This window comes from Populus euphratica, unplaced genomic scaffold, assembly GCF_000495115.2.
Source record: "Populus euphratica unplaced genomic scaffold, PopEup_1.0 scaffold2.1, whole genome shotgun sequence".
Lineage (NCBI taxonomy): Eukaryota > Viridiplantae > Streptophyta > Magnoliopsida > Malpighiales > Salicaceae > Populus > Populus euphratica.
The window spans coordinates 2,317,780-2,343,981 of NW_011499846.1; the positions used below are offsets into that span (position 1 = coordinate 2,317,780).

The window sequence follows — 26,202 nt, forward strand, 5'->3', positions numbered from 1 at the left end:
AGGGTTAGAAAATATTTTATTTATACTCTTTTTTTTTAAGAGATAACATAAAGAAGAAGACAGATTTGAGGGATGGGAGGACATGGAGAAGAAGCGGCTGAGAAAGTGAGTGACGAGATAAACTTAGGGTTAGAAAATATTCTATTTATACTCGTTGTTTTTCAAGAGATAGCTTAGTTGAACCAGACCTGTTCGGTTCAATCGATTTCAAACTTTAAAAACTGAAACTGAACCAAAACATAAATACTTTGTAATTTTCTAAGTGGTTTAATTGGTTTTTTTCACGATTTAGTTTTTTTGGTTTTTTTTTTCTTTTAATTTTCTCGGTTTAATCAATTTTTTTTGTTACCCATGATTTTTAGTTAAAATTTTTTATTTATAATTTTATGATTCGAGTTTATATTGTATATTTCGTATTATATCAAAAAAATATTTTTAACAACTTTGTCTCCAACATCTTTCTTTGTCTACCAACCACTCTAACTTCATTTCTTCTTCTAGCACTAGCAATAGAATAAATATACTATAAAAAAAACTAAAAAAAATGTTAGATGAATCAAATATTAAATTTTTTAGCCTGTTGCATAAATATTGATAGAATAACAGGTCTTTGTCGTGTTTTGCAAGGCCATCTAAGTCACTGATTGATATGAAAAGTCAAATGGATTTCACCAAATTAATTGCAAGGCCGACTTTAAATTTCTTCAGATTTGGCTAGGGCTCTCGGTCACCCAATTCTTGGGTTAAACCACAAATCCAAGGTTATTCTAATAACTATGATTATTGATAGCTCTTATCTTTGTTCAATTAAAATACCATCCTTTTAGAATGTATATTTGATAAATGATGTTTTATTTTAATTTAAAATATATTAAAATAATATATTTTTAAATTTAGTGCATTAAAATAATAAAAAATTACATAAAAATATAAATTTAGTGTATTAAAATAATAAAAAATTACATAAAAATATCAATCTAATATTTTTTTAATGTATTACAGAGAAGGTTAATACATAGTTTTACATTGAAAATATATAATTTATAATTTTTTTTTAATTTTAATGTTAATATAGTGAAGTATTTTTTTAATTCCCAATAAATTTTTTATCAAAAAATCTACAAATCGGATTTTGCTATGTGTGTGCACACAGCTTCTATTGTTTTTAGAAAATAAAATATGAATTTGTTTTACAAATTATTTTTTATAATATTTTTAAAATAATTTTAATATGTTGATAATAAAAATAAATTTTAAAATATAAAAAAATAATTTTAAAATATATATTTTTAAATAAAAAATATTTTAAAAATAATTATTACAGTGAAAAAATTAAAAAAATCTTTTAGATTTTCCTTCTACCAAATGACCTGTCGCCCTCAATCCACCCGAAGCGGTACCTGATCACATAAGGACGTGTCGTTCACAAAACAAACTACCACGTCTTAACGCGTAAACTTCCCAAAGTATGACCGACATCGATTAGCAACAAACACAGAGTACCGACTTAAACGGACGGCAACGTCTACCAATTTTTTTGTCCGTTATCCTAAAAAATGGAAACGAACAACACTTAACCAGCTCGCCAGTAGTCAATCCACGATCGCTTTCCAGTCCAATTTCACCATTTCCTTTCGAATACAAAAACCCTAGATCGATTTCCCTCTCCCTGCCTCCCTCTCGTTCTCTGCCATGGCAGCAGTTGCATCCTCAAGCGGAGGAGAGAGGCCTGACACGTCGCCAGCGATGGATGTTCTCTCTTCAAAATCAGCAACAGACGTGGCGTCTGACTCTTCTTCCTCTTCTTTCGCTACCGAGACGCCTGATCTCAATGATCACTCAAATATTTCTGCTAGTCCTAGCCGTGAAGTCGATCCTCACGTATTTCTCCTTCAATTTCACACCTGTACTTGATCAAGCGGCTTTTCTTTTCTTATGGATTTTACTGTTTATTTCTTTACAGTCACAGGCTTCAGCGAGGAGTGAAGAGTATAGGCAACTGTTTCGTCTTCCAACGGAGGAAGTAAGTCACTCTATACTACGGATGATCATGTCTTTTAAATTTCTTTTTCTTTCGTTCGAAAGATTCCTTACCTGAAAAAAAAGAGAATTAAGTACTCATTTGGTATCTATTAGGAGGTTTTTAATGCTAAATCTTCATTTGCTCTTCATTATTCGTAGTTGTTTTGGTTTCGTTAAATTATATCACTGCTAAATTTGAGGTTAATATCAACGAGAATTTTTATCAAGACGAAAACCTGTTAATTCTATGGGAGTTGGGATCCGATAATTTGTAACATTTCAGAAATTCTCTTCGAGTGGGGATCTAAGAAGGTTTGGAGGTTCACAACATGTCATTGTATTTTTATTCTTTTGTAGTGACAGCTGGACCCAGTCTAGGGTGATTAATCGTAGCTTTAAGTTAATAGGATTCTAAAGCTTACCAATGTATCAAATAGAAGTTAGAACACAAATTTCAAATATAATGAGGTGAAAATTGATGGAAGTGCTGTGGAATGTGCCAAGAAGCTGACGAAAAGTAATCTGTTGAGTGTCATTTTCAAACTGTCGAACATATTGTAGGTATGGGACAGTTCAAGATGCTTAGTTTTTCTTGCACTTGTAATTGCCTGCCAGTTAAGCATGTGTGCGCATGTTTGTACCTTGGACTTATCGTATATGGTTTGAGATTTTCTGGAACGGTTCTTATTGTTAAAACTTATGATATTGCCCCCCCCCTCTCACACACACAGCAGAGGATATCTTAACAGTTCTAAAGGACCTCTGTTTTATTAGAAGATGCATCTAAAATTTTCATCTTTTGTCCCCTCCCAATAGGTGCTCATACAAGACTTTAATTGTGCATACCAGGAGAGTATTCTTCTTCAGGTAATCTTGATGCTGACTTTTATTAGTTTCTTGGAGATGCATGCATTAAACATTAATTGCTATAGTATGCTGCATCTCATCTTTTTGACTTGGAATTTCATTAGGTAAATGATATCACAGATGAGTTATGTGATAATTTTTGTTTATACAAGTTGTTTTTAAAAAAAACTTATCTGGGGGTAAGATTATGTTTTCCTAAATTACTCACGCATTGTTTACTGTTTACATGTTGCAGGGGCATATGTACCTTTTTGTACATCACATTTGCTTTTATTCCAACATATTTGGATTTGAGACAAAGGTAATGTTTGAACATCAGCTTTATTTTTGTTACTGTGGTCTCTGTCTTTCATGGTTCCTTTTCTGATTCTTGACTGTTTCCTGACATGTTTGATGTGTTTTTATCCAGAAAACAATCCCTTTCCATGAAATTACGGATGTAAAAAGAGCGAAGACAGCTGGGATCTTCCCTAATGCCATAGAAATTTGTGCTGGAGGAAAGAAGGTAGTGCTAGATATGGAGTATTGATCCTCTCCTATTATGTTTTGGCATTTCTTGAAATTGTTGCTCTGATAGTGCTCTTTTACCTCCAATTTTTATAACAACTGCGACATCTAAATCCAATTATTAGTGTGGCAGTACTTCTTTGCATCATTCCTTTCTCGTGATGAAGCTTTGAAGCTCATCAGTGATGGATGGCTACAACACGGTAATGGTTCCAATTTGATCACAGAACAACAGGTATTTTAAAGCATTGGAAACTCATTGAATGAATTTTTATTACTTCATTGTGAATTATAAAATGGTAAAAAACTCTGTTGGTCTGTTTGTTTCAATGTTGCCTTCTTATGTGCTGATTTTACCTCAGGATTCAATTTCTGTAACCAGTAACCCAGATAATGGACTTGCTGTAACTGAAAAGGTGAATAACTTCAAGCAAGTCAGTGAATTAGATCCCTCTGACAGGTATTTTCACAAGCCATATAGAGTTTATATGAGTTTGTCTCTGGTTCATGTTTTGGAGGATCGATCAGAAATTGCCTGCATGTATGTTAATACAGGGAAATGGTTACTGCCCCTTCACCTGATTCTAAGATTTCAGCATCCGTTGAAAATGGCACTGTCTCAATAACACAGATACAAGTAGCTGATGAAGTGGAACAGGATGTTGAGCTAGTTAGAAATACCAACTCTTTATCTTCAACAACTTTGGCATGGAATGTGGAAAGTTTTGAAGCACCTCAGAGTTAGTTATATCTTGTGAATTATTTTAATTGTGGTTTTGTTTTGTATATAACATGCAATGAACGAGCTCATTTTCCAGTCAGCTACAATATCTTCCTAATAATCAAGATTGTAAGGCATATGGTTCTTCTCCACCTTCTAGTTAAATCTAGAGTCTTTTATTTAGAGACTGAAAAGATTTGGTCAATTCTAAATCAAGCAATTGGGAATTTGATATCAAATCTATTGGAGGAATTATTTGGTAATTCCCAACAAAGATTTGGCATGCAAAGGATTGAATCCTTTGGATACGGGTCATGCAGCTTCCTTCTACTGGAAAAATAATGTTGTGATTGTGGTTGTTTTCCATATGTAAAATTTTGGGATGATGTTTGGTGTGAATTTACTATTTTTTTTGTTGCTCTCTGTTAATTGAACTGTATTTCTGATATGCAGGACGTGAATCTTTTAAAGAAGTTGGAGAGACAAAGTTTCCGGTAGTGTTCTATCTTTTATTGATTTGTATTTTCTTTTGAATTTGCTCCTTCATTGTCTTGCTACATGTAGAATTCAATAAATATTGCCACATTAAAGAGTTTTTCTCTGATCTTCTTTTATTTTAAGGAATGCAGATAAAGGTGGTGGAGTTCTTTAATTTGTTCTTTTCAGATGATGCTGCTAGCTTTGTTGAGTCTTTCCATAGTAGATGTGGAGATAAAGGTAATTTGCTTTGAATTCCCGTGGAACCATACTCAAGTAAAACATCCCTAGTTTTTCAATGTGATTAAGTTGATGAATATGTTGGATGATATAATTCTTACCTTTATCTTTGGTTGGTTAACTCTTGTGCTTTTCAGAATTCAGGTGCTCTTTATGGTACCCAAATGAGGAATTTGGGCATGCCCGTGATGTGTCTTTTCAGCATCCTATAAAAATATATTTTGGTATGGAGGTGCATTATTTGTTTATCTATTTCTTTACTATGGATCTATGTTTGGTTTGTGTGGTGATTTCAGCACAGTTGTCACTCTTTCTACCCATTAATATTAGTTTTAAATTTTTCTGCTTTTATACAGGTGCCAAATTTGGCAGCTGCCAGGAGGTCCAGAAATTTCGAGTCTACAGAAACAGGTTCTTGTAGCCTGTAATTTGTGAGACACTTTAGATGCACTGTTACTGTTTTGAAGATGACCTGGTTATGAGTTCAGTAAGATGGAATAATAATTCACTATCCATCATCCTCTATTTTATAGCACCAAAAAATAAATAAAAAAAGTATGTATTTATTAGATGGAAGAAAACTGGAAAGCCTTTTTGGAAATGAAAGGAAGGTTTTTGAGGATTTTTAAAGCAGTACACGATGGGCATTTTTGTAGCATAGTGCTGCTGGTGGTATGCTGGCGCACTATATCTGGACATTTTTTGTTATGATTAGGTTTGTTTTAAAGGTAAGTAAGAGTTAGGTTTTGATGGATCAGCAGAATTTCACACTCTGCCCCTGACTATGTTCAAGGAGTTTGATCTTTGAACCTATCCTTTTTGTGCATCTTTTCTTTATTAATAAAGTGATTAGAGGCATTTGGTGCACGCATTCAAGTATATGCTTAAATTGAGACCATATACAACTCATTTAAACTTTCTACTTCACTAGTTTGGGTCCATTACTGTTCTGCTATGTTTAGAGTGAAAACTTTGCACGCTGTTTTGATGCTAGGTTACCTTTCATTATCTGAATTCATGATCTTTTTGGTCTCTCACTCCCTCTCTTCTTTATTCCCACCACATCAATCCATTTTATCTTCTATGTGATGTCCATATGTTTGTTTTCTACAAGGCCAGACTATTTCAGACAAGTCACACTCACATATCCTCAAATGGTAGAACTTTCTTGCAAGTGGACTCACTGCTTATCCAGTCTTTGCTCAAATCATTTTAGTTTTTCTTCTGATGTAAAATAAATTTGTAGCAAAATCATTGTGGAAATTACATATAAAGCTCTTGATCAATAATGTTCTTAATGGAGACTATGCACGGACTAAATTTATTTAGCTGTTTATTTTCCATTCAATTCCTCTCCTTTTTTGGTTGTGGAGCGTGTAATTGACTTGACCAATTGTTTGTTCTTCCTCGTGATTTTACTTTTGCTTTTACCAGCAATCTGGTTATCGAGACATCACAACAGATCAGTGACGTCCCTTTTGGAGATTGTTTTTGCGTTGAGGTACAAGCTGTTTCTGAGCCATTACTGATATGATGGATAAAATGTTTTAAATTTATTCCTTTTCATATATTTAGTAGGGTGTGCACTCAGTTTTCAAGAAATAGATTGTATAATGGCATTTTATATTGAATGTTAATCAACTATCATGGAGTCAGAAACTGGTGCCCTTATATAGCAGGTGCAACTTTTGTGTTCTGATTCTTTTCTTGAATTACATAAAGTTATTGAACCATTTCAGGATCTTAGGAATTGTCACTTTATTTCCTTTCAAGCATATGCTATGAGGCTGCATCTTAAAAATGCATGTATCAAATGGTTCTGGCTGCTCTTGGATAGATTCATCTGATATTAGGTGATCCTCCTTATGTTTTCACCCTCCTGGACTTTAACGTTCTCTCTCACCATTCTCTGTCACATGTTTCCTTTTCTTCCAGATTGGGAGTGAATTGTATAGGTTATGTTAGACATATAGGGCATGTATCCCATAAGCAGCTGTGATTGTCAGGCTTGGGTCAGCAGTTTACTCCTAATACCTCATTAAGATGTTGGAAACAAACAATAAGAGAGGATACAGCCATTCTACCCCTAGGTTTGGAATTGACTTTAGAAAAGAGGATGGAATGATGTAGGGAATTCTTATTAATAGAAGGAGAGATAATAAGTTGGATGATCTTTTGCCCATTATAAACCTTTTGACACTGAACAGGAAAATGGAATTTTATTTATTTGTTTATTATTTAAATAATCTCTTAGAAATTAACTATCATCTAAGAAGTTTCTGGGTCTAACAATGTTTCGTTTTGATTCTATTCTTTGGATTTAAGTTACTAGGATTTTCTTACTGTCTTCTGAAGCATAAACTCTATGTATTTTGGGGCACATCATGGTGAATTAAAACAGAGATATGAGAGTTTTTTCAATCTCCGGCCTCCTACAAGGTTGTCCTCTCTTATTTAATTTATTCCTTCCTCTCCTGTTGGGAATTCTTCAGTTCTTTGTCTTCATGGGTACTCTTGTAATACACTTTTACCAATAAGTCAACTAGAATGTCTAGGAGAAGTACCTACAATGTAAGAATAGTGATTGGAGGGAGATTGCAGGAGTAAGAAGGAAGAAATTTGGGAAGTGAGTAGAAAGGGAGAAAAAAAAAACTAATTGAATGGTCATGATCCTCAGGATTCAATTAACAATTTCACACGACAGATTAATGTAGAAGAGATAATAAACAAAACGAGTAATTCATGAAATAAAAAATGAAATATGTGGATAGAGATCAGTGTAATGGTTATGTTGATGATTTGTCAACATGTGTGAAGAAAAAACAAATCTATAACAGAATGGATACTTTTAAATACCAGTGGCAGCAAGTATTCAAAATAGTTCATGGCATGAGCTTCAATCTTCCTTAAGCCCATCTCTCCTATTTGAACCTACCTGATGCCCCTCTTCTCTTCATGGGTACAATGTCAGGGACTATGGGATGTGACTAGAGATCGCAATGGATCAAATGAAGGCTGCATTTTGCGGATATATGTGGATGTTGTATTCAGCAAGAAAATTATTTTTAAAGGTTTGCGTTTGCCATTGCATACATTTATTACATGCTTCATGTTGCATCATTTTTTTCCCATAATCTATCTTGGTTTCACCATCATGTTTTTAATTTTTTGGTATCCTTTGGCACCAAAACCTGAAAGAAAAACTAACTAGCTTCTACCAACTCTGCTAGCATAATACTGTAAGAAACAGCTTACAGACATGGCATAAACCAGAGGGAGGAAACTTTCCTCCGGCTTTGTGAAATACCCTCGATCAATCTGCAGATGGATTGCATCTCTGAACCTGTGGAAAATCCTGACCACCCAACTCTTCTCGAACAGGATTCACTAATAATGATCTTTATCGAACGGGATTCTTTTGGTGCACTACCTTTGAGATTATTTTATATGCAAATACTTTGCATAAAATAATATGTACGGAGATTGGAGCGTGAACTGGGAAGGTTCCCTGGTAATCAAGAAAGACTAATCTGAATGATCAGGGATTTTTTTAAAGAATATAAAATGATATTTCTTCTTTTATATGTGAAATAGGAATAAAATGAGCTACAAGTCCTGATATGCTTTCCCTCATGCTATCACTACAAATACCTCTTAGAACAGGGGTTATGGTTCAATAATTGCTTGAAATCAAGTCTCAGGAGTCAGGATGTTCCCCACAAGCTTTTATGACTTGTATTTTTATTCATTTCTGTAATTTACATTTCATGGATGCTTTTATTATTGCGAAAACAGCTTTGCAATACATGTTTTCATAATAATGTGTACTAGATTTTTCATACCTAATGATTTGCAATATTACAGGTAAGATAGTGCAGTCTACTGTGGAAGAATGTCGAGAAGCTTACGCAATATGGATAAACATGGTAATATATTCCTTCTTTTTAGACATGAGTTATCAAATCAACGGTGTATATTGGATGGAGGGTTTATTGACTGCATGTTCACTAATTTTTCAGGCACATGAATTGTTGAAGCAGAAAAACCTTGAAAAACAAGGTTAATCATCATATCATCATAAGACTTCACACCAGCTCCTCCTCTGCATGACGTGCTCTGCTTTTTGTGATATTGCCAGGAAATTGAATTACTAACTTCATTCTATCATTTCCTATTTTCTTAAAGCAGAGGCAGGGCTGACTCTCAGCATGATTCATGAGGAAGAAGTTCATTCTGAAAGAGAAGTGGAGACTGGAGAAGCTTCAGAAAACTCTTACAAGCCAAGAGGGCATGTGAGGATGCAGATGCAGCAGATGTCTAGTTCTGTGGCTGTTAGTCAACAGGCCGATGATCTTGTGCAGGGAAATTTTACAAATGCTACATCCATTGCATCTTTGCTAGGAGAATATGCGACAAAGATCTTTTTGTTTTTTAAAAGCCAGAGCCAAATTTCTCTAGTCTTAGTTATTGCATTTATTGTGATCATCCTGATGCAGGTATGCAAATTCCCCGAATTTCTTCTAGTGACATGCCTAATTCAATCTAGTTATTTTGCTCAATTAACTCCAACACTGGCATGATGTTTTAATTGTGGCTTTAATGTTTAGTCTTTAATTTTGCACGCATCTTGTGCATGTTAGACTGTTGTCACCATGTTTTTGTAACCACTGTTGCTGTTTTTGGTGGTAAATGATGCCATGAAATAACTACTGGACAAGTAATTTAAATCTATTTGTTTTTTCTATTCCTTTTTTCAGTCTCCGTTTTCCTTAGTCATTGGGGATCCTTGTATTGGGTTAAAAGAATAAATGACCTTGGTTGTTGGAAAGAACCCAAAAATAAATAAAAATAAAACCTTAGTAACTGAAAACATATCTCAGTTGAAGTTCAGTATTCACAAAATGGCCGAAAAAGAAGTATTCACAAAATGGCCGAAAAAGAAGTTTTTTTTTTTTTTAATGATTTTGGGTTAACTGTGTTGCCACCTCAAAACATTAGGGTTAGTTGCAAGGTGCCCCCACAAAAATCAGCATTGCTCGGCAGCATACATTTTTTTTACTACATGTGCTCATGTGCCCTAGGCTCCATGTATTACTGCTTGTTTTTTTTTAATCCACTTTGTCCTAGATCCCCGGTCTCATGGGTTTTTGTAGTGGCTAGAGCATAACATTAGCCTTTCATTTATGCAGTACCATTGTCATCTGGATCGATAGGTACCCCCTTGGATGTAAGCTTCCTACACCCTCACTGCCTTTTTGACCCTTTTTAACTGCAGGTGAGCATCCTCGTGCTACTGAACAGACCACAAACTGTCCACGTGGCTTCTCCAGAATACTACATGGGTGGCCTGCGAGCTGGGGCCGGTGAAAAATCAGCTGAAGCTGTGGCTTGGTTGGAGAGGCGGATGCACCACCTTAAAGATGAGATGTTTATGGTTGAGGCTAAGCTAGAGAGGTTGCAGCAGGAGCACTCATGGTTGAAATCACAGTTGAAAAACCTTGATGATCTTGAAAAACATAAATAACCTAAAATTTTATAGTGAAAAAGAGAGTATTTTTTCTCCCACGCTCTGCTCGTTTCTTTTAAATATATGGCAAGAAACCTAGTTGATCGAACCCCGGACTTAAGTTTCTGGGCCGAAGACCTTTTGATAGCTGTTGTGTTGTTGCTAATTAACAGGCAATTTATATGATGCCCCGGAGAAGCAATGGGACTTAGATTTTATGTCTTTTTAACTATTCTACAGCCATTGTCTGGTTGGAGGAAATAGAGGGGATAGGAATCTCATTTCATATAAATGCTCGGATCTACAATTTGAAGAAAGAACCTGAATCCCATGCCTTGAATGAACTATTCAATTCCTCTTTCCCTTAATTCCTAATTCCTCTTTCCCTTGAAGCGGAGTTATTAGACTTGACTTGACTTGGAAGGTAGTAAGTTAATTTAAATTAATTTAAATTATTTTTTTATAAAAGTTAAATTAAATTTTGATAAGTTAATTTAAATTAATTTAAATTAATTTTTTATAAAAGTTAAATTAAATTTTGATTTTGTCAGTAAGATTACGAGTTTTATCCTAAACTTGAATTAATAATTTTATATTTAATAATATAATCAGTGACGGAGCTGAAAATTCTAAATGAAATAGCAAATTATAAATACTTAGTATTATATATTATATAGATATATATGTTTTATACAGAGAAATCAATTTGAAATTTATGTAGTAACTCATATCAAGTAAAATTAATTTGAGAATATTTTTAAAATAAAAAAACTTATATTATAATTAATTTTTTCAAGTTTTTATATTTTAAAATTACTTAACTATGATTTCATTATTAATTTCTTTAAAGATATTATTTTTAAATATATACATTGAATCTTTTATTTATTTATTTCTAAATTTTGTAGAGATTACTGAAATTACTGGCAACAATTCTTTGTTAATTTGTTATTTTACACAAGTAGGTTAAATATAAATATAAATATAAATATTTTTTTTATTTTATCCCTAATTTTTTTAGTAGTTTAGTACTTTAATTGTAATCACTAGTATGTTAATCACCATTATTTTTTATATAGAATTCATAACAAAATACATATTATTTCATCAAAACTCATTTAAATTCATATTCATATACATATAATATTATATATAAACATATTAATTTAACAGACCCATACATTATCATATTATTAAGTAACAAAACTAAAATTAAACAATGAAATAAATAGAAAAAATGAATGAAACTCACCTAAAACATTAAGTATAAAGCATAAAAAGTTACTTATTTAATCAATTAATAGTTTAAACTATAGAAGAAAAAGATGTAGAAACAATAATTCAAAAAAAAAACTTATTAAATTATTATATTAAAATTTTAATATAAAATATATTTTAAAAAAAGAACAATTACCCCCTTAATTCTCATTGTGGCTCTGGCAGCAAACTAATTAATTCTCATTGTGGCTCTGGCAGCAAACACAATCTTGGAGTAGCCTTTTCATCTAAGTTTAAGAATGAAAACATCGCTTGGTCAATATCATGTCATTGATTGGATCTTTAGTTTTTAGCTATTTTGTCACCTAGACAAGGTTACACGCAACAAAATATAAGAAAATATCAAAAAAGATAATTTGATGTGATAGGTAACCTATTGATTTAATAAAAAAATGTTGATTTTTTAATATAATTTTTTAAAACAATATAATTTTAGTTTATTTAAAAATATATATACATAAATTAACTTATATCCCAAATATACACTAAATATTGAGGTTAATAACAATGGTAGAGAGCTAGGCCGGTGCGTAATGTGTGCTTTAGCAGCTTGTGGTTATGGTGTGATTAAGCGCTACCATGATCAGTTCGAAATTGCTGTTTTAGTTTAGTGTACACATTGCGGCTTAACTCAGTTGGAAGCAAGCTAGTCATTTCTCTGAGTTGTTGCTATCATGTGGAGGTCAAAGCATGAAAAGACAATTTTTCCTACGGCTAGAGTTGACTTCATCTTCTTCTGTTTTTTTCCCAGTAAACCAACAGTCAACAACTACGTTTAAAAGCCTAAAATGTATTATGATTTTTACAATTTTAATTAGCAGCAAAAATACTAAAATGAACCACCGACTACTTTCCTTCGAACCACTCCATCCTCGAAAAAACTAGGTACATCAGTGAGTGCTATATGACTTTTTGTTTCCAAAGATTTACTCCATTATCTGCATTATACTCTGAAGATTCTTGACAATGATTGTGAAGTGGGAAAAAAAATAGTGGGACAATGGGTAAAAAGAAAAGTCTGCACGCTCACTCTCTCGATCTTTATGGCCATAAACTAAACCCTCGTCGAGGCATGTTCCACATGGATTATATTATTTTTTGTTGCTGCTAGCAATCGAGTTCCAAGCGCCTGAAAAATAAAACGGTACCAGAAAAACGCAAGGTCAAAAGTGATGACCGTATTCTCGTTCTTGCTTTGCTCTTTTCAATAGGACGCGGGCCGTTTCTTCAGGTCCGTGCGCTCTACTACTTACCGGCCAAACAGCTGACCGGTACTGCTGTGGACAGGCTAAAAGTCAAACACTATCCCTGAGATTTTTGTACTTGGCTCAAACCTCTCCAAATCAAAGGTAACTTTAGTCACTTCATCTGATTTTGCTCATTCGTTACGATGCAATTCAATATAGGGCTCTGAAAGTGCCTTTAATCAGAAGCAAGGGGTGGATTTGACCCAATTTAAATACTTGCGCCTGTCTTTGGAAAGTGGATCGGCAACATTAACACACTTTGTATTTTGTTTTTCGGAGAAGAATATCGTCGTGTCAGATTTTTCGTGTGAAAATGATGTATGATGTACCTTTATTCGTCATCACATGGAGTCAATGGTTACTTTTGTTATATTTCATAATTTTTTTGATGTAGATATTGACAGTGGCCCCAAAAAAAAAAAGAAAAAAAAGAGGATAGATTGTCGTTGGTCACTACAGCCTATCGTTTTGGGCCTCATCTATCCTCCAGGCCACCCTCAACAAATCGTATTTGGGACCACATCCCAATCCCACGCAAATTTTCGGGGAGCTCATGCTGGTATACAGAACGATGTCGTAATACAACCATGTTAGTGCATGCCACCCCATTGCTCATTTTAGAAAATATCACAGTTCATAAAGTTTTATCTCACTTTATTCGTTTTCATAACATTAATTTAGAGAAATATTCTACTAGATTTCTTTTCTATTATACTCTAAGCAAGCAAATCTTATTATTGATTGATCTCCGTAGTCGGTTATTATTTTCAATGACCAAGAAAATAGTTTCCAGCGATAAGCAAACTTCCTGTCATGATTTCTTCTCCGAGGCCGCGGTTTTGCTACCATGCTTTTTTGTTAGGTGAACTACCCTTATCGCCAAGCAAGCCAGGTCGCATAAATGTCCTAGGACCACTCATACAATCGACATTTAAGAAAAGGCATACACCACTCTTGCTCTAAATTTATTTTTTCTTGATTTGTTATTCACTTTGATTATGTTAATTTAAATATGGAAGAGTCTTCTAAAAAAAAAAGGTTAGAGAAACTAATCTTGATTTATCCACAAAAACCAATACCTTGTTTCCTATTTATTTTTGTGTTTTAAAAATATTTTTGAAAAAAATTATATTTTTTTATTTTTTTCTTTGCTGAAATTAATAAATTTTGATATTTTCAGATTATTTTGATATATTAATATTAAAAATTATTTTTTAAAAATAAAACAATTTTGTTTTAATATATTTATAAATAAAAAATATTTCAAAAATTAATTATAACCACACTCATTTTCGAGGAAAAACAATTTCTTCATAGGCTTAGGCCAGCAATTAGCTAGCTTATGGATAAATATTTAGTAATATTTGATAGTTAGCGGGTTGAAAAGTCGTAGTAGAAACCAAATTATAACATAGGATTTTGAGCTTGAAATCTATAGATTTTTTGTTTATTTTTGTGTTTCAAAAATATTTTTGAAAAAAATTAGATTTTTTTTATTTTTTTCTTTGTTTTAAATTAATAAATTTTGATATTTTCAGATTATTTTGACATATTAATATTAAAAATTATTTTTAAAAAATAAAACTATATAATTTTAATATATTTATAAATAAAAAATACTTCCAAAATTAATCATAATCACACTTTAAAACATTAAAACAGGGGGAAACAATTTCTTCATAGGCTTACGCCAGCAGTTTGGTAGCTTATGGATAAATATTTATTAATATTTGATAGTTAGCGGGTTGAAAAGTCATATTACTACGATAGAAACCAAATTAGCCTTAACTATAAACCTGAAAGGTTATTCTAGTCTTTTTGTTCTTTATAACTGAGGATCTTTGAGCTCGAAATCTATAGAGCGGCGGGTCGAATCCTTGAAATTCTGCAAGCGCGAGCGACGTCCTTTGCAATATTTTCTTAATTTGATGGTGACGTGGGATACAAATCTTATTATTGTAAAGCTAAATTATTTTATTATAATATTTATTTAATTAAGAAGATATTCTTAGGATTTATTTGTTTTATTTAAATAGAGAAAACATTTATCAGGATATTCAGTATTATTAAAATTTACGTATAGATGGTAATAAAACGAAACAATTATAAGGCCTGGGCCCTTGAGCATGACTGGCGAATCCGAAACGATATTAGTGAGCTAAATGTAGACAATTAAAGGGTGATCTGATTAGATACAGCGAGTGCTACTCGTTTTATAGGAAGACCACCGACTGACTGTTAATTTTGCATGGTCTCTGCTCTGTACGGGCTATAAGCCGCCGAGAGATCGAGAATTGCATGGTACCCCTACCACTCGGATCAAAATCTAGTTTTAGTTTCAGCAAGAGTGGGCGGAAAGTGCTTGGCTTGCCGTTGCAATGATGAGAGAGCAGGCCACAGAGGTACGTGTGGAATAGTGCGGCTTCCACTGTCCCATCAAAGCTTGGAATATATATCATGTCCATGACACGACAGATCCCGTTGGGCCTTTTGTAGCTGTACCAGATGGTGTTTTCCACGTTATAGTTTCTGTCAAATATCAAGCATCGATCCTTGATGGTCAGAGGGGTGGCTTGTCTCTAATGTTACAACATCGACCATGCATACAGATCAAATAATCAAAATACCAGAATCACCAATTGTTTGGCTGATGAGCAAGATAGGGATTCTCTGTGATCTCCCTCCTTTTTTAAAAAAAAAAATGGTAATCATTTATGTTTGATCAACTTGAATGGATGGAAGCAGATCAATAATTGCATTTAATTAGTTGTTTAATTAAGAAATTATTCTACATGTATAAAAAGATTGTAATCGTATATATATATATACACTCTATGTTTTGTATGTATAGAAAATCTTATCATTGACTTGATTGTTTTAGTTTGAACTTCATATCTATAGAGATATTATTGAACTTAATAATTAAATATATACACAAATTGTTATGTTTTTAGATTCTAATCTTATAAAAAAATCATGATTAATAATAGCTTGAAAATGGTCTCATCATTAAACTATTTTGGAATGGGACTTACTCCCGTGATTTAACCCCAACTTTGTGATTGAATTGAGTAAAACAAGATTTAAAATCTTTGAGTAGTGTTGTCACTCATGTGCAATTGGGTGTTGATTTCCTTTAATTATTTTGGGATACAAAAAATGGTTTCAAATCTATATCTCTACAAAAATAGAAATCCACACTTTGATTTTGGAGAATGCTATGTACAATTTACAATTTCTCCATTTACATTTTCTTAGCTGCTAAGTTTCTCATCTTGTCTGCATTCAAAGTTCTCTATATGATGCCGATTCAGAACCTTCTTTGCCGTTGCTCTAAAAGGACATGCTGAGCTCACAAACCGGTTGATCAAGTGTAAATAAGTGCTCAGTTCATGACACGTGGCAACATTCCTTTTACTGAGGTATGGTGATTCCTTGCTGCTCAGTCTTAGCTCCCGACCCACCTCGGCATATACCCACTGTGTGTCCTCCACGCGCTGCCGCAACCAGCATGGAAGTCCTGCCACACGCACTGCCCGGTTGCTTGCCATGTCATTGTTGTCAATCACAAATCCAGGCACTTTCGTGATGAGATCATCAGAGTTTACTATACGTAATATCCTGGTCCCACTTTTCTCCAGCTGGCACCTAAAGCTTCTATTCCCTACACGTGGCCCACCAAAGGACATTACTGTCACAATTGGAGCATTTTTAAAGGTAGAGTTTATATCATATGCAGTCAAGGTAGCGAGAGCGGCACCGAGGCTGTGACCCGTTATTGTGAAGCTGAGTGGCTCATCACCGTACATTTCCATGACCCTGGCAATTTCCTCCCTCACCATGTCCCGCAAACTCGGACACGTGGCAGTCTGAGAAGTATACAGGCTCAAAAATCCACTCTCCACCATGGGCCCACCACCATCAGGATCCACGTAATCGCAATGTTTCCCAGGTAAGAAAGTTAAGGTGGCGCGTAGATTTTCAACCCACTCCAAGCAAGTAGCAGTGCCTCTGTAAGCAATCACCACGTCCCGGCGGCCTAACCGGGCAATCTCCTCTTTATCTTGACAAACCGCCACATAACCAATCCAGCTGGACTGGGTGGACACCCAACTCGGAGCCCTGTTGATCCAACGTGGCAACTGGAGCCCGCAAGTGGCACGCAAATGCTTTGTCGTTCGATAACCGGTCTCTCCAATTCCAGACCGAGCCAGGAGTGAGTTTCTTGAGAATTTAGAGGTGGCGTAAGTTGATGAAGAAGGATCAAAGTTAAAAGAGCGATATGCAGCTTCAACAAATAACCCATATCGTAAAATCTCACTTCTTAAACGATCATCAAGAGGGTCAAGCAGTCCATCCCAATTATTGACCCCCTGATACTCCATCCATTTCTTGCCAAGCTTTGCTGTTGATCTAGAAATGAAATCCCTGCAATGCACTGATAATTTGTGCTTAAGAGAAGGTAATGATACTTGGGAGTTATATGAGTGAGTAATGTTGAGGTGGGTGAGGTTGAGGTGTTTTGAAGCAGAAGCTAAAGTGTTGGATGATGGTCTTGTTGATACAACAGCAAGCCTCATTGTTAGTTCTGGTTAGTTTTGGAAGGTTGTTATTGTTCTAGATGGAAGAAGGACGATCGTGCTTATCTTCCGTTGGTTTGGGAAGGCTACAAAAGTGGACATTTATAGAAAACCATGGAGAGAGAGAGAGAGGGTGGACGGCGGTGCATGTGTTAGTGAAAAAAAAAAGAGGAGGGGGGGGGGGGGGGGAGGGGAGGGGGTGATAGCTTAGCTTTGATGATATAGATTTGAGAAAGATGGTAGTAGTACTCTATGGTTGCGGGGACGATTAATTGGATCATGATAACCTGAAAAACGGCTGTGGGTCCTGCCAGCAATTTTAGATTTTTAACTATTGCTCATGCGGTCTCATTTATTGGCTTCAAATCTTTTCAAAAACAAAATAGAAATTAATCTTTATCAATTTTTTAAATACTTTTATTGAACTAGTTTTTAGATATGTGTAGTTGCATGTAGATTATTCAAGTTTTGTTAAACATTACTATATTAATGTCTCTGTATTCATAAATTAAATATAATATTCACATCTTAAAGTATTTAAAGTTTATATATATATATATAATTTAATAACAAAATAAAAGTAAAAAAATATGAAACATATATTAAGAAAAGTAAAAAAAACAAAAAAAAACATATTAAAAATATAGAAAACGCACTATATATATATATATATATGTATATGTATATTCTTACCAAGGAGAAAAATAGTGAAAAAAACCAATTATATTGACTTTTGAAGAGTTAAAAAGCTTAATAAAAATAAAACTAGAAGAAAGAGAATAAATCGACAATATCAACTTTAACACACAGGAGCTATAATCCTTTTAATTATGGATAAAAATAGATTGTTTATATTAAATCATTAAGATATTCAAGAAAATTTATTCTTTCCTAGCATCACACTGAACTTCGGTTTTAATACAATCTCTTCGTCATGAGCATGAGGCCACCCTCTAATTTTAATTTATTGATGATGATTGGATATCAAAAAGGGGTTGAATTGAAGAATTGGAGATCTTGATTTGGACCCAACCGAAAAAAAGACAAAGGGTTTTGTCTTTCCGACCAACAAAAGGAAGAGTGCAGGCACGTGCTTTTCCCAGGCCGCGTCACCGCTCCGTTCGACACTCAAACTTCACAGTACCAGTCCTGCTTTTGCCTGCCTTGAATTTGTGTTGTGAAAAGAGTACTGTTTCTACGGCTGCTGAGCGCAGCTTTTATTTTTGGTTGCAAGTATTAAATTGCTTTTTTTTAATTCTGTATTTTAAAATTTGATATATTCAGAAATAATTTTTTTAATGATTAAGACTTAACTAAATATTCATTCAAATAATTCTTTTCTCTAAAATAAAAAATAATAATTTTTGATTAATACCTCTAGATACCCATGAAAAATATTATTTTTAGAGGATATACAGATCTCTAAATTATAAAATCAATAATTTTATAGAAAAAATAATAAATATGCTTAAAAAATTAAATTATAAGAATAAGATTACCTTTATACTGAATATGAATGTGTTTTTGAATGTAAAATCTTGAATTTTTTATCCAAGTAGTTTAAAAAATATTTATAACATATAAATTTTATTTTTTCTTAAGTAAAGGTGTTCAAAAGTTATTTTATTTTATAACATTAACGTGTAATAAAAATTTCTTATATGTACATTAATAAAGAAATATATTCAATACACATATATTAATTAATGAAAAAAATATCTTTTCCATGTGCATTAATAATAAAAAAAATTAAACTTTTTAAAAAAACTAGAGTTCAAGAGTGCCAGGCGCACCCTTAAGGCCTAGCTCGGGTACATAACTCATGCTCACAAGGTGCTAGATACAAGTCCAATAATTAGATCTAGGACTATTATGAACTTATGTTAAAAATAAATATTTTTCTATTAAATATGAAAAAATATCAATAAATATTGATTCATCGGTTTTAATGTGATAATGTTAAAAATAAAAAATAAAAATATTTTTAAATAAAAAATATTTTAAAAAACACATCTTACACCACAATATATAAACTTCCTTATCAATGGCCATGCTTAACTCTTTTATTTATTTATCATATAATATATAATTATGGTATTCTTAGTTTAGGTTTTGTATAATGAAATGAAGTTTATAATTTGTTATTAGATGTCACATATGCAAATGGGTAAATTAAGACCTTGATAAAGGGGTAAATTAAGACTTTGACAATTAGAGAGCTAATATAATATCTTACAGGACTCGAGAAAAAGATCTTATATGAATATGCTCATCTTAACTGGTAAAACATATTTTAGAATCATGTGTAACTGTCAAGAATAAATTTGTGAGGTCCGTGAGTCAAAGCATATAATATCTTACTAGTAAAATAGAGTGTTATAACTAAAATGTAAATTTTATATATTATTTTATTTTATGTTAAACAATAAATATTACTTGGATAATGAATAATCATATAATTACTGGAAATCCAATAAATTTAATATAAATATCTAAATTCCTTACCCCTCAAATAATTAATAAGATATAAATAATAAAACCTACTACAATAAATGATCGCTGCCATCTCTATTCACTGCTCGCATGCTTCACTACTCAATTTGACATGAAAAATCCTCTTCTTATAGTCTTCAATTAAATTTGAAAATAAAGAGACAATAACTTGGGAACAAGATTTTAGAAGTTATATGGGATTTCTTATGACACCCCTAATCAATCAACGCATCCGACCTAACATTCCATATTCCAAAAATGTTTTTTTCTACATGTAACTAATCAACACTGTAGCATAGATCATTAGCTATGACTTCCGAGCGATAATATATGTAATTGTTCTTCTGCTGAGGGGACCGATGCATGTTGGCTGGAATGCTTCTAGTCGCATATGGAAGAATATTTCCTCTTAATAGGAGTGTTATTTTTTATTCCAACATTCCGAGAATTAAAAAAAAAACATTAAATTTGATTTATTTTTTTCAACTTCAAACACACTTAAAAAATGCCTTCAAAAGCTTAATTATTACATCTTAAATAACAAAGATTATATTTTTCAACTAAAAATCATTATTATAAGTAATTTTCACGTCAAGTGAGGAGGAGATTGTGTGATTTCTTTGAAAGAAATGAAGGTGGAAAGGAAAGGAAAAAGAAAACGCTAAAAACTCATCCGATAAGATGGGTGAAGATCCTCTCTTATCAGATCAAACTTTGGACCGCCTAAGTCCACGACTTTACACGTTCTATGATTTGATAAGCATCAATAAATACTTATGTTAAAGAAAGGATAGAAAGATGGATTTATGCGAATAAGCCACCCACCCTTAATTCCTAATCTAGGCTTTTCAAGTGCTTTTATCCGTACCTGGCTGCTGATTTGAAGTTTCAAAGTGTTGTAAGATTGTGTTTTAAAGTATTTTTTATTTTAAAATATATTAAAATAATACTTTTTTATTTTTTAAAATAATTTTTGATATTAATACATTAAAATGATATAAAAATAAAAAAATTATTAATTTAAAAAATAAAAAAATTATTTTTTTTAAAATATTTTCAAAACACTACACCAAACAGTACTAAAATACATTTTTATGTTTGATTAGCAGAGAAGGATAGCTCCTTTTATCGTCCCATTATGAGCTAAAACCTTTTGTTCTACGATTCTATTCTTAATTATTACTAGTTTTATCTCCGAGCTAACTTATAAATCATACTTCTTAAAATTAATTTAAGATTGTACATGAAGATACTAAATTTATAAATTTACTAGATCAATATGAATTAATCTTTATCATTAAAAAGATGTTTGTCAAATTTTTTTATTTAAACACATCTAGTTTTAATTGATTAACAATAAATTAGATTTAGTTTGATTGAACTAACTAACTTGTAATTTAATTTATTAATTATTTAAATTTAAATTTGACTGAGTTAATATTAAAATTTAATTCAAAATAACTCGTCAAACTAGACATAGCGAGTGTAAAAACTATGTAATGAGATATTCATGTATAGAGTTACAGCTATACATATCATATTCTAGTCAAGAAATTGAGTTCCATATCTAATGACTTGTGAAGAAACAATTTATCGTTTTCATGACTCTCAATCATTGTCAATGATTTGACCGTCGACTTGATAGTTTCGTAATATAATTTCTTATTTAATTACCTTAGTCAGTTAATTACAACTTAGTCCCTTAGTTTATTAAAACAAACTAATCGGTCTCCATGGTTTTAAAAATTATACATTTAATCCACGTGCTTAGAATCCATTAATAATTTAATCCTTTTTGACCGTTTCATGTTAGTTTTTATTTAAAAAAAATAAAAAAAGAAAAGGGAAAAAAAGTAGACAACACTTGGATTAGCTCCCCTGTTCACTCTATATTTTATTTAACAGTTTCGAGTTTTTGTTTTCTAGCATTAGCGACTCTATTTGACTACTATTACTGTATTGACTCCACTGTTTACACTTTATGTCGTAGTATTACAGGTAACTGTAATTTCATGTATAGTTATCAAATTCATTCCCAAGGCCAACCAGACCTAAAATACAGGTCATGTTACGTAAAGAATAGGTTAACTTGGATTAATTTAATTTAATATTTTTTAAATTAAAATAAAATTATTTTAATTTTACTTTTATAATCAATTTAATTGTGAATTAATATGAGCAAATCAGATCAATTAATTATAAATTAACTTTTTTCGCATCCACCTTGAAATAAGAGGTGCTAATAAAGTCGGGTTAATTCGATACCAATGTTTTTATGGGGTTACATATAATGGTCGAGTTTCTACTTATGTTAAAGAACAGGCCATACAAATAATTTCATCAATTATGTATGGGAATTCCAAATTAAGCTCTTGAAGTTCAAAATTAATGATCAAATTTTAATAAATGCTGTCCCTCCGAAAAAAAACAATTGACAAAATTCTGTAGCATATGTTCTTTTGCCTGCGTTTTTATTATTAATTAGCATCTTAGCTGAAAAACTCAATTGAAGTTGCAAATGCCAAAACCATGTACATGATATGACTTTGTTTTTGTTAGTTTACTCGGCAATTGATTGTTAACAAATTACTTGATGGATCGATCTTTTATGGCACCACTTGCCAACAGTAGTTGATTGACTCCAAAAAGCAGTGCTAGTGCTGGGGGACCTGAGAAAAACACACTTACTCGGTGAATTTTTTTAATTTCTCTTGTTAGTCACATATGTGAGGACAAAATCGAGTAATGTGTAATAATACAAGGATATGACATTGTTCAATTTTGAACTTTTGGGACTTAATTTACTTGAATTGCATATATTGTTGGGAGACTAATTTGTGAGTGCTTAAGAATGCAATATTTTAAAAACACATTTTAATCACTTGATTTTCGATTTATTCAGATGATTTTAGTGTGTTAAAATAAAAAATAAAAAATTAGAAAAAAGTTATATAAGAGTACATTATATATATATATATGCACTACCATACAAAATGTACTATTTTCGCCACCCCCGGCAGCATTGAGATGCTAGGAACAAATTGGTGACAAAGACTTGCAGATTGAAAAACATACACTATAAAACAACCAAAATTACGAAATACTGCACCCTGCACTAACCTTTTAGTGCTAGCCGTGCCCCACGTCATGATACATATTACTTTTTAAAATTCATTCATATTTGATTTATGGTAATCAAAATGGATATTTATAAAAAATACAATAATTTTAAGAGTGTTTTTTTTAACAAAAACATTTTTTTTATTGGCTATATGTTTTTTTTTAATAAAAACTAACAATGATTTGAATTAAGGAGAAAAACATATATCTTTAATCAAAATTCTTTTTCTCTATTCATGTATGTATATTTATTGTTTTGAAAAAAAATATTTTTTTGTTAAAAACATTGTTTTTCAAATAAAACATAAAAAGTGAATTTTAATAAAAAAATAAAAAAATCATGACTCGATAAGTTTTTAACAACCATATGAAAAAATAAATGAATTGTTAATTTTAAAAATTAATATTTTATTTTTATCAAATATTCATGAACAAGATTTTTAAAAACTTTTGTATATCAAATTCATTTATGATTATTCATAAAATAATTATTAATATTACCATTAAAAACTCCAATCTTATTTAAAACCATGAGATAATTGGTTATTTTTTTAAATTGTATAATAGAATAATCTCTTAAATATTATTTTTATAATATTATTTTAAATAAAATATTCTAAAGGATTAAAAAGAAGAAGAACTTGAAGGGTGATTTAAGAAGGCTAAACATGCTTAAGCCTAGAAGAATGAATATGTGCACTTGACCTTAAAAGTGTTATTTAAATGAGTGGCCAAAGTGTTTTTTCTCAAATAGATTGGATAACGAGTTGTTTGGTAACAAGATAGATAACATGTTGTCTATTATAATAAATTCTTATTATCTTCGATGGTTAGAAAAATTAGTGTATAGATGATTGTATATTCAAAACCTATTTTTCAATTTTTTTTATTTAAAAGTACCTAAAAAAACATTGTTGGATCCTCAATAAAAAACACTTTGTAACTAGTCTAAAAACCCAAAATAAAATAAAATTAAAAAAATAAAATCCAATCTACTTTTCCGCATAGTTAAAGATAAAAATCATTCCTATTGAATTCTCCCCTCCAACACGAATCCTTGACTTTTAGATTGATCTTTTTTCATGGATGAAATATAGCTTTCTCAGTCCTCTTCTTTTCCAAAAACTTCCGCACTCCTCTTTTTATTTGTAAGGAATAAAACATGAATAAACATAAAATTTAATATCTAAATATAAACACCTAAAACTAAATGAACCAAACATGAAAAATTATAAAAAATCAGGAATCAAAATGTATCCTGTCACACCAAAAAATGGACAATGTTTCTTGAATATGGCCGTTCACAGAGAACTGAGAATGAACAATGAAATACCATTTTGTTCTAGTTTATTACTTTAATTTAATAAATGACGATAGACTCATTTCATAATGAAATTAATTGGTTGATAGAGAAAATTGAAACTGTCTATATAAAATTTTAAAATACACACAACTAATTATTGTTATATACTATAAATGCATAGGTTCGAATGGAAAATTACCTAATTAAAACTTAGATAAAGAGAAAACTTAATTTGAGTACACAAAAATTGATCTGAAAAAAGAATCATAATAATATGACATGAATATCGAGAAGTGAAAGGATGGCAATGTGCGTTCTTCTTTAAACAGAGCCAGGCCAATAGGATGTCGAGGTCGTACAAATCACAGAAAAGGAAATGGATATCATTACTCGAAATTCCCATTGGCCTCTGGCCAGCATTTTTCAACTAAAGGGATGGAAGGAGCCGCCATAATCCATTGTTGTTTAGCAGTGACAGTGACATCCCATTGATCAATCTCGAAACGTGGAAATGTAATGTGTTCCTCGTGCGATTCAAATCCTCGGCCCCCGAAAATTTCCCACTAAGTCCCTCGAAAGACATCAACTGTACCTACTAAGATCTTGCCTTTGATTTGCCGAAGATATTCCGATTCATTTCACTCCCTTTTTTATTGTAGTCTAAATAAGGTAATTATCTACAGGCCTCTAATTTGGTATCCTATGAGGATGAAATTGAGAAAAGCTATGTCCCTCGAGATCCCAATTTGGGATTTAAGATGAATAATTCCAAGTGCTTATTTTGTTGGAACGCAAGTAGAAACACGTCATGTGATAAACATGACACCGATGCTTAGTAAAGAATAAGATATCTTATTCTCCATGGTTAACGAATGTGCTCGAGAAACTATTTTTAGAAGTGTCTAGATTTGTGCTTTGAAATCCGAACCTTTCACATTAAACGAAATATCTATATTTCTTATCAGCAAAGAATGTTCTGGAGCAACCAAGGTCAAACAGATGGGATATATGTGTTCCTGTGCCCAGTTCTAAAAGATCCGGTTCGCCTGATCCCTTAATTCAATTCAAGATTCTGCCTGACGGCTGGTTGGATCAGTAAAAATATCCTGTGCAACGTTCGTTTGAGTATTTTTTTGGATCAAAATTGATCTATATAAACTCGGATAAACCCCAAGTCAATCTCCTAATAACCCGAGACTTGGATTGATTTGCTCCCTTATTAGTTCTCATAACTATGGTTATGTGTGCCCTTTTCAGTTTGTTTTCCGTTCATCTCACAAGGTCACCTTTTGCTCTTCAACAACATATCATGTGCAAATAAGCAAATTCATCAGAGCATAAAACCCACCCCTTTCTTTTTTCGAGTGATTTGAGTAGAAATAATGTCAATCATCAGCATGATGGGAATTGGTTGATGGGTGCCAAACATTTCTTTGCCACTAAAGTGCTAGTACCCCTTTTTTATCCTTTGGCAGTTTTAACAAAGAATTTGACCCACAGAAACACACAAAGAATTCATCATTGCCAGCATAAACTTGCATCAGTCGAAGCCGGACCTCTCAATTCTCCACATTAAATCATCGACACAGAAAATTTCGACGCGCACCACTAGGTACAAAGTTACGCGGTGGCCAGTGGTGGCCCTGGCTAAAAATCCGGAAATTTCTAAAATACCCCACCGAACTTATCAAGCCATCAAATTGTTGAAGATATTTTCAATGTAGTAAACGATTTATAACTGGTTAACTCAGATCTGATCTAGATTTTCAAATAAATTTGGTATGAGTTGAACTAGTTAAATTTGATTAACGTAATAAGTTAACTTGTCAAAACTCAATGTA

The 26,202-nt window shown here is 32.2% G+C and overlaps 2 protein-coding genes across 3 annotated transcripts; one reads left to right on the plus strand and one right to left on the minus strand.

Moving 5' to 3' along the window:
• The first annotated feature begins 1,455 nt into the window (after positions 1–1,455).
• LOC105131027 (GRAM domain-containing protein 1A) lies at positions 1,456–10,696 on the plus strand. Of its 2 annotated transcripts, none has more exons than XM_011033788.1 (18): positions 1,456–1,881; positions 1,964–2,023; positions 2,839–2,889; positions 3,125–3,190; positions 3,299–3,394; positions 3,530–3,631; positions 3,759–3,856; positions 3,952–4,136; positions 4,571–4,611; positions 4,747–4,834; positions 4,972–5,058; positions 5,191–5,245; positions 6,269–6,335; positions 7,806–7,905; positions 8,699–8,760; positions 8,854–8,893; positions 9,020–9,330; positions 10,110–10,696. In XM_011033788.1, exons 1-18 carry the CDS (start codon positions 1,693–1,695, stop codon positions 10,356–10,358), a joined length of 1,947 nt encoding a protein of 648 aa, XP_011032090.1. In that variant the 5' UTR covers positions 1,456–1,692; the 3' UTR covers positions 10,359–10,696. The 2 variants fall into 2 exon arrangements, with proteins under 2 accessions (XP_011032090.1, XP_011032099.1); XM_011033797.1 differs by having other exon boundaries at positions 9,023–9,330.
• Positions 10,697–16,016: 5,320 nt separating this feature from the next.
• On the minus strand, positions 16,017–17,579 carry LOC105131040 (phospholipase A(1) DAD1, chloroplastic-like). Its single transcript, XM_011033808.1, has one exon. It carries the CDS (start codon positions 17,443–17,445, stop codon positions 16,120–16,122), a length of 1,326 nt encoding a protein of 441 aa, XP_011032110.1. The 5' UTR covers positions 17,446–17,579; the 3' UTR covers positions 16,017–16,119.
• Between the last annotated feature and the right edge of the window lie 8,623 nt (positions 17,580–26,202).

Excerpts from the sequence above, each read along its gene's own strand:
- LOC105131027 (XM_011033788.1), top strand. The coding sequence starts at position 1,693 with ATGGCAGCAGTTGCATCCTCAAGCGGAGGAGAGAGGCCTGACACGTCG. Across the intron at positions 1,882-1,963 it reads GCCGTGAAGTCGATCCTCAC|TCACAGGCTTCAGCGAGGAG; the intron begins GTATTTCTCCTT and ends ATTTCTTTACAG. Across the intron at positions 3,191-3,298 it reads TATTTGGATTTGAGACAAAG|AAAACAATCCCTTTCCATGA; the intron begins GTAATGTTTGAA and ends GTTTTTATCCAG.
- LOC105131040 (XM_011033808.1), bottom strand. The coding sequence starts at position 17,445 with ATGAGGCTTGCTGTTGTATCAACAAGACCATCATCCAACACTTTAGCT.